The sequence below is a fragment of the Urocampus carinirostris genome, chromosome 1 (genome assembly GCF_059441175.1).
Source record: "Urocampus carinirostris isolate Australia breed hairy pipefish chromosome 1, RoL_Ucar_1.0, whole genome shotgun sequence".
In the NCBI taxonomy this organism is placed as follows: Eukaryota; Metazoa; Chordata; class Actinopteri; order Syngnathiformes; family Syngnathidae; genus Urocampus; species Urocampus carinirostris.
Window position 1 is genome coordinate 15,397,098 of NC_142349.1, and position 9,367 is coordinate 15,406,464.

A 9,367-nucleotide genomic window follows, 5' to 3' on the forward strand; every position below is an offset into this window, starting at 1 on the left:
ATGTTTGCACATGATCTTCCCACCACCCGGCGCTTGATCCCGCGCCCTTCTTTATATTACACAGCAAGTTTCCTTTTATTGTATTGCATCTCTTTTTTGTGGCTGTTAGCGACCCTATGCATAAATTCTAGAATCGGAAATTATATGGTGTTTTTTGAGAAAAAAAGAAAATTATGTATTTTTAAATGAAGCAGGAAATAAAGGACAAACATGAGTGTGGTGTTCGTGTGAGTGACCTGACTAAGCAGTATGATCAGTCAATATCTCCTATCTGGATGCTATCAGAACACAAGATGACATCAAGAGTAAAAAATGATAAAGACTGTGACTGTGCCTTCAAAATTGCAAACCATTATTCACAACAAGATGGAGGGATTTATTATTGTGGACAAGGGGCTAGCAGGAGATACCATCACACAGAGCAGAAGTTGCTGTTTTATCTACAAGGACCTATAACTTGAGGCAGCGTTGGGTACAACTAGAATGAACTTCAGGGCCAGCCATGGCTGTTTAGAGAATTTCAAGAAGCGGACTGGCTCTGTGACTCTGTAGTTCGGCATGAGGCAACACGGAGTAAGGGCTTAAAGATATGCTAGAGTTTTTGCAGCGCTTTGCTTCATTACAATAAAACAAAGAAAACAGAAACAGTACCCTGTAAGCATGTTTGTGCATAAGTTATTTTAAAGGGACAGTAACTTTTATTTTAGGTGTACATTAAGTTCTTATTCAACATTAAGAGTGGCAGAGGTGTAGAAATGATGGACAACAGTGGAACAGTGTGGCAGGTAAGTCAGTTGTTGTTTGCAGATGACACAGTGCTTGTGGCTGATTCTGAGGAAACATTGAGAAGGTTGGTAACGGAGTTTGGAAGAGTATGTGATAGGCGTGAGTTATGTGTCAATGTTGGGAAGAGTAAGGTGATGAAGTGTTCACGTGATGGAGTGGGCATGACGTTAGAAATCAGGTTGCATGGACAGGTGCTGGAAGAAGTTGAAAGCTTTACGTACTTGGGTTGCGATGTGGCTGCAGTTTGTGAAATGGAGTGTGAGGTATTGCACAGAGTCAATCAAGGAAGCAAGGTTTTGGGTGCTCTGATGAGAGTGATGAACAACAAGAGTATGAGTATGGATGTTAAGAGGGGACTGTATGAGAATGTGATTGTGCCGACTGTGTTGTATGGTGCAGAGACTTGGAGCCTGAACGCAGATTTAAGAAGGAAGTTGAATGTTTTTGAGATGAAGTGTTTGTGGACTATGTTAGGAGTGACAAGATTGGATAGACTGAGAAATTAAATTGTGAGAGACAGAACTGGAGTAGTCGTGGAACTGAGCAAGCGTGTTGATAAGAGAGTACTCGGTTGGTTTGGACACATGGAGAGGATGGATGAGAAGCGAATGTTGAAGAGGATCTACAGAGCAGAAGTCAATGGAAAGAAACCAAGAGGAAGGCCGCGATTGACGTGGGTGGATGGTGTTATGAGTGCACTGCAGGAAAGAGGTCTAAATATAATGGAAGCTAGAGCTCTTATTGGTGATAGAAAGGAGTGGAGAGGTGTTGTGAAAGGATAGTGGGATTGTGGACACGTTCTTAAGGATGGGCTGGGCACCCGTATGATGCGGCAGGGGTAAACCACTGAAAGCTGTCGGGCCCTGCTGTTGAACAAAAGAGTGTGTTGTTGATTTAATCGTTGTCCTTCCTCAAATGTTCGGACAATCTGGCATCCTCAGCTTGATCATTTTGCGATGACTTCCAATAACATATTGTACCCACTGCTGTTGTTTTCTTTTTTAACCAAGTTATGTCTGATATTATGTGATAAGCACCAGCAGCGCCAAGTGCTACAAGCAGATGGACGTTTATGTGTGGCTGTATCATCAGCAGGTGCTGAATGTTAAAATGTGGCATTACATTGCTTCTTTGTTGAGGAATCATTCCGAAATATTTGCGTAGTCATGTTAAGGTCCTTCTGTGCATTCTCTGTAGAGAATGAGTGATCCTTGGTCTGTGCGTCAACCCCAGGTTGAGTTTGTTTGCATCAGCCGTGCTAATGAAATATCCAAATTAAGCTCTGCATATCATATACCACGTCAAATCTGCTGGCCTGCAAATGGAGTGTAAGCAAAGGTTAATTGCCAGTTACAGGGACCAGCCACTTGAAATTGCTTGTTCAGGTGGCAGATGGTCCACCATGAATCTCTGCTATTATGACAACTAGAGAAACGGGACTAGAGGATGATGTGTGCAATACCATCGTCACTTGAGCATGATCCCATCCTTACTGGGTTTAGAAATGGATTTCTTAGGTCTAAAACCGGTGTGGCAAACTCATTTTCACTGAGGGCCACATCCGTGTAACGGCTGTCCTCAAAGGGCCAAGTGTAACTTAAAATTCAACTAAATGTAATTAGAATATTAAATAAATGCAAGGTATTCCTTGATGTAAAGTAACTCAGAATTTATTAATGAATGTATTTAATTTATTTATAGAATTATTCAAGTCACAAACATTACAGTTGCATTGAAAAAAATGTCACCACACATGTTAAAAATAGATACAGTTATACATCTACATATGAGCTTCTCTAGATTAGAGAACTTTGAGATACAAAATGCATTTTCAGCCAAAACTTTGCCTGATATATGAGGCAAAATCCAGGTTACAAGACTTTCCAGATGTTACCACGAGAGACTAGGCTTTCAACTAATTTTATTATCATCTTATTAGTGTAACGTTTTATGTTCAATTACTATTTGAATGTGTTTGAGTGATCAGGAAGATGTTTATTAAGGCTATTTAGGGTTAATTTGGATGCTTTTGGGAGACCGGGAACAAATTAATTTGCTTTAAGTTATTTTGTATAAGGAAAATTCGCTCGAGGTACGAGCATGTCTCTTATGTAGAATTACAACTGTATAAAATCTCAAAGGACATTTTTAGTGTATTTTATTTTTCAAATCCACTTGTTGACATCAATATGGAAATACTGGCGTCTTGTGGCGCTGAACCGTCATTCTACGGATACTGTAGTAGACATGCGTCGTAGGAAATGTAGTCTCATAAACAATTCAGCAGGCCCACAGGCTGTAAGTTTGACACTTTGGTCTATTTCAACGCATTTGCGAGAAAAAAAATCTGAAGTTAGTAAGAACTCTTGCTTTGAACAGTGGCGCCACCCCCCTCTACCACAAAATGCGTTGGCCACCCCAAGGATCACCCAGCTTGCCAGTATATCGTTGAATTGTAGTAGTGTCAGTTGTGCATTTAATCCCAAATGCACAACCAGGAAAAACGTTGCTCCTCAACTGGAAAGCAATGTGGACTACGCACATTAAATGAATAGCACATCCAATCATTAGTTATATCAAATATTACACAATACACCAAAGAATATCAGTAGCAGTATCCTTAAGTCTTTCTGGTAGTTTTTTCCTTGACCTTACTTCAATAACCTGAATCTATGGCTTTAAGTGTTGGTGTGCCACCCCGTTATTTTAAATACCCTCATCTGGCCACCACTATGAAAAAAAAATGGTCTCTTTGGCGTGGTCACTCGAGGTTTTAAGGCATCTTGAGCATGCGCGCACAGGCAACCAAGTGTACCTGTTGCAGCATCACTCCACAGCAAAACATAGAAAATGCAAACCGCAGATATGACGCTCCCACTTTTTTGGTTGTTGTTGCAAGAATCTGAGCTGTTTCGCGTCGTGCGTAAAAGGAGCCACTCGATCGGCGTTTTACCTGTCGTCGGTCTGCCAGTCCCCGAGCAACAAGTCTCGGAACCGATACCGCGGGGGCAGCGGGAGTACCTCCTTCTCCAGCTCTACCATCCTTCTTCCGCAGAGTTGCACAGGGAAAAGCGCCGCAAAACCCCTCCGGACCGGAGAGGCGAACCACCACCCCAAAACCTTCCTTCTTCGTCCTTACGACAGCATCGCTGCCATCAGCGTGGTGTTTTGTGCAAGTCTCCTACAATATGCCTGGATTTGCCCCTGCAGCGTTGCAACAGGTTGTGACAGAAGATCCACTTTGGCAGCTGAAGAGCAACTGGTTGCTTGCGTGGCCCCTCCGCAACATCGTCCCCGCCTGAGCTCACCATGCATGGACGCACTCTCTGCAAGTGTACAGCCAGCCACTGGGGATTAGCGATGCCGCCACTTGGGTGTGTGTGCGCGCGTGCGTGCAGAACAAGGGTCTCAAATACGTGGATCGCGTGAGGATCGTTTGTGGCCCACGTATTAAAAGCAGTGATGGGCAAGTTACTTTAAAAAAAGTAATTCGTTTTGCGCAGTGGCGGTTTAACACTTAATTACTCCCCGGGAGAGATCCCCGCGACTGGTTATACTGAAAATTCGGACTGTAAGCGTGACTTTTTTCCCAAGCTTTCAAACCTGTGACTTATGCAATGATGCGGCCAATTGATGCATTTTTTTCTAACGACCGCCAGGGACACCAGAACAGTAAAAGTGAGACACGCGGAAGAGTTTACTGTAACTTGGCGCTTTTTGCACGAATAAAACTACCATCATCATGAAAAGGTGTCAATAAAACAGGGAGGGCTTACGACCATATTGGAAAGACCGTAATTTCACGAGTTTGTTTTTTCGTAAACAGAAATGATGAAGTGAACGGATTACAAGAAGCAACGTCCAACAAAGAAGAAATGTTTAAGGCGGATTCCTATTTATTCATCAGAATTTTTGTGTGTTTTGGAATAAATATGTTACACGGTTGGATTCTATGCATTGTAGTTGATGGAACAAAGCCATTTTCTAGGACATTCAAAAAAGTTAAAGACGGCCAGGGGACGTACTGGTGAGTTACACTGGCTTTATATTTTTCAGGTATATCGTTATAGACTGACCGCAATGTTTCTCTGATGAGTGTACTGTATTTTGAATCCTAAGAGTTTAAGCTTTCCCAAAATATGTGGCATGACGTATTTCAGTGACTGGTGACATCGTACAGACACATATTTGTTTACCAACGGTCCGGCACCTTACCGGCGAGCTCTCAGAACATTAAGGAGTTAAGGTACCGTATAGTATTAAAACTCTTTCTGCGTAGCATTTTTTGTTGTAAATATTTAATGTTTCAATGTGGGCACATGAGGCTTATAGTCCGGTGCGGCTCATGTACTGTATGTACAAAACGTTTGTTCCTATAACACTGCCCCTATAGTCCGAATTCTACAGTAGTTACTCACTACTTTTCCAAAAGGTAACTGAGTTACTAACTGAATTACCTTACAGTAAAAGTGACTAGTCACCATTGAAAGCAACTATTTTCGTTACTTAATAAAAAGTTTTATCCTAAAGAATTTTCTGAGCAGTATTCAAGTCAGTTGAATAGAGAAGAACAGGTAGTTGCGTTATGGAACCTTGTGATATTTGTTGCGCCTCACCAGGAACAGATTTAGCCTACACTTGAAACAAATAAAAGCATTACACAAGACAATAAAATAACAATTAGCAGGAAACAATATAAAGTGAGTTTAATAAAGGCAATGAAAAATTGGGGTGAAAAAAAAAGAAACAAAAGACAAATATTACAAAAAGAAAAAAGATGGATAAAAGAAGAAAAAAAGAATAAACTTTACATTTTTATACAAACATAATAACAGTGAGAAACACAGTAAATAAAATTAAAACATTTATAAATCTTAAAAAGCAAAAATTAACCTTGTTTATGCTCAACAAATTTAAAGTCAACAACACAGAGTCCCTCGCATATTCAAATTAAAAGTGTTTATTGTCATATGCACAGTAAAGAACCCCGTTTCCCTGCACAACGAAATTCTTACTTTGCTGTCCACACAGTTGCCAGCGTAATAAATCTAAGAGACTACATACAATTATACATAAAATAATATTTCGAATATCAAAAGATAGAAATACAGGATGAACTCAAGATGAGTCAAGGTAATAAGATAAAAACAAGACAAAACACAGTTGAAAGTGTTGGAGAAATTGGAGGTCCGATAATCGAGAGAAAAGTCTTCTCATATGTGGATAAGAGAAATAGACAGGAGCCAGCCTCGTTACGGAGGGAGATGTCACTTTATTGATGCGTCAATAAAGATCTCACAGAGCTAGGAACATGACAATGTATTTAAAGCTGGTAGTGACGATTAGGCTTCGATTGAGTACACCCCAAAAGGCGGTCCTGTATCACGTATCAAGTACAGAGCGTCCCGTCCCTTGCACGCTATCTTCAAGGAAACTTAATGTCTGCCAAGAGTATCTTCAAGGATGTCTACCCGACCATTTCCCACTACTGTAAGCAAGTCTTTCTAAATTTCTACATGTATGCAAATCCATTCTACATTTGCAAGTGTATTTACCACAACATATCCCCCCCTTTTTTTTTTTTTTTTTTTTTCTTCTGTTACCTTATCCCCCCTTTTGGGAGTTTATACTCCCACTTTGAATGGAAAAATTGAAAATCAATACAGAGTAGTGGCAAAGTATTACAAATCATAGATATCAATACACGGACAGAGTTTACGCGAATCGAAAATAAAATAAAATTCCGGCGGTCAGCCTGCTGTGATCATTCTAACTTTCATTGTTCATGTTTCATTTACAAAAACCCCCAACACTCCAAACATCTGACCCATGCACTAACCCCCCCTTCATTTATCTTTATCCGTACATACTGGATTATACACGCGGACCGTCGACGGTTGATCGGTACGTGATAAAGGCAAATGAATAAATGAACTGATAAGTGAGTGATAACAAATTTCGGTAACAGTCGTCGATACATTCCAAGATGAGTGCATGACTGGATAGTGATATCCACATTGGCCTTTGGCCTGACCCCCGTGAACAATTTGAAGACCATGCACTGTCGTATTCGTCAACGGGTGTCGTGAAGTCAGATGTTGGAGTGAGTGTTCATCCCAGCAGGCATCACGCTCAGTTTCCATGCAGCCAAAAACCCGGAAGCGACGATGCATCCTGACCATCCCAGACAGCAGCTTGCTCCCCGGCAGTGTGACATACCAACAAAAGAATCACAATCAGAAACCAATATATTTGTTGCTGTTATTCCTAGTGCTATATAGTATGTTGCGTGTTTAACAATAGTGCTAATTGATATCGTATTCAGTCCAGATCATCATATGTGTCTCTTTCCGCAGATGCTCCATTTTTTATTATAATGTAGACTGACCATTAACGTTGCCAGATAAAATTCAAGGCGTTGAATTTAGTTGAGTCATCTGTTCTTCCTCACTTAGGAATAGGCTTGGATATTTAATCACTAACCGTGCTCATTGAGCTTCTGCCACCCTAGTATTAGCCACTACTGTCATTTGTTCTCCAAAAGTCTTAAGAATTCCTCTTTCAAGAATAGGTATGGCACAGAAACACAACAAACACAAAATTATTACGACAGTTAGTACAAGAATTTCCCCCTTCGCTAACATACCACCCCAGTACCCAAATGTAGACGAGAACCAATCAAAAGAGATACTGTTCTTTTCAGTATTTACTGTCACTTCATTGCTCAACTCACGAATCTTTGACAGTGCTTTTGTGAAGCTTCCTGCTTCGGATGTATTTAAAGGTATATACGTACAGCCTTCCTCCTTTATCATATGACACACGCCTCCTTTACTGGCTAAGAGAAAATCGAGGGCCTGACGATCTTGCCAGGCCATCCTAGATGTCTCATGTAATTGCTCTCCTACTGCACTAAAGGCCTCGTTAGTGTAATTAATAAAACGTTGTTGGTTGTAATAAATGTAATTAATCCATTCTGCTTTCTTTTTCGGAGTTATCCAGATACATATCGATTCTAATCCAGACTTAATTTCATTCCTAGCTTTAAATTCATCTGGAATTCCTCTCGGTTGTCTGATGGTATCTAGATATACACGTCCACCCGGAATATATGTTCACTTTACTGCGGCCAATTGTCAACAAAAATATTTCATTCAATTACCTTTTCCCCTTTACATTCCTTTCTTTTGTCACTTGCATGTCCCCCTCTTCTCTTTTCCTCAATGCCTACTATCTCTTCCCCTTTTTACCTTTTTTTACTAACTTTTATCTTTCTGTATTTGTAACTTCCTTACTTGCTCTGCCAACAATCCATTTTCTACACAACTTTCCCTTCTCCTACGCCCTCTAACACATGCTTTTTAGCCCACTAGTTTAATGGGAAATTGACATATAACCATCTCACTTATTTATTTATTTATTTATTTACTTATTTATTTTTTATTTTTCTTTCCAAACCAATTCAATCTACTATCTTAGCTTCACCTACTTAATGTGAAAATGACGTGGATTGATCTACAATGATTCACCTTACTCATTTTTATTCGACTCAATGAATTTTTCCTCCATATTCAATGAAAAGAAAGAATTTACTCACGCTATTCCACTATCTTTGTATAACAATTCTTTTCATTCTCAAATTACTCCATTCCAATTCACTCAATTGGATTTTTCCTCGTCTTCACATTCCTTAATTTTCCAATTTTGAACTGAAAACCGGAATAGGTTAACTTTTTTCTTTTTGATATTATTCTATCCTTTCTTGGTGTTATTCTGGCATTAACATAATCTAAAGCACCTAAAATAACCAAACATAATTTTTCTAGACTTTTCACTTCTAAATTCATCGTTTTCCAACTGAAAAAACATTTATTTTTCTGGGAACTTCATAGGCTCTCGGACGTTATGTTGCACACCCTTAGCGTCAAAACGATTTCTAAAAAAAAACGAACGTTTTCGATTCCTAACGAGACGTGCTATCGGTTCTATCTAAAACAATACATTTTAAACCGTCTTCCTCTTTAAAAACGTTTTTCTCGTCTCTATGAGCACTGTATTGTTCCCTTTTTCCTTTTCCTTCGATATTTTTCTGTTAATCCTTTCAGTTACGTGGGCCGATTAAACGCTGGACAACCATATAGACAAGAAAGATAAGAATACAGGAAAGAATACAAACACTTACAACATTGAACAAACATAAAACATAAAACAAGACAGATGGCCCACAAAAATTTAAGTTAATTAGTCTAATTAAGTCAGTGCACATTGAGACCATGTACCTACACAACTACCGAGTTAGGGTTATGGTTTTCCTCTTCTACACAATTTCCTAATTTAACGAGACGATTCAGTTTTATTAAGACGACAGCAGTGTGCGTGCGTGTGTGTCGTCGTATCGATATTTTCTGCAGTAGGATTTACATTATTGTAATACTTCACCATCCCATTTCTTGTTCTCCTTTGGTTTACTGCACATGAATGGCTGGATTAAACCCTAGCGGTTTAATTCTGACCCAATTGTGGAAAAATGTATTTGATAATGTTACTTCCGGCGCCGTCACGAATGGCAGCCACTCCAGCA

At 39.7% G+C, this 9,367-nt stretch overlaps 1 protein-coding gene across 2 annotated transcripts in view; it reads right to left on the reverse strand.

Annotated features, from left to right (window-relative positions):
- Window positions 1-4,112, reverse strand: part of kcnt2b (potassium sodium-activated channel subfamily T member 2b) — a 79,504-nt gene extending 75,392 nt beyond the window's left edge. For both annotated transcript variants that reach the window (XM_088328322.1, XM_088328314.1), the window contains exon 1: window positions 3,740-4,112. In XM_088328322.1, coding sequence (XP_088184448.1) covers window positions 3,740-3,828 — 89 coding nt within the window. In that variant the 5' untranslated portion in view covers window positions 3,829-4,112. The remainder of the gene's footprint in view (window positions 1-3,739) is intronic.
- Window positions 4,113-9,367: the final 5,255 nt, after the last annotated feature.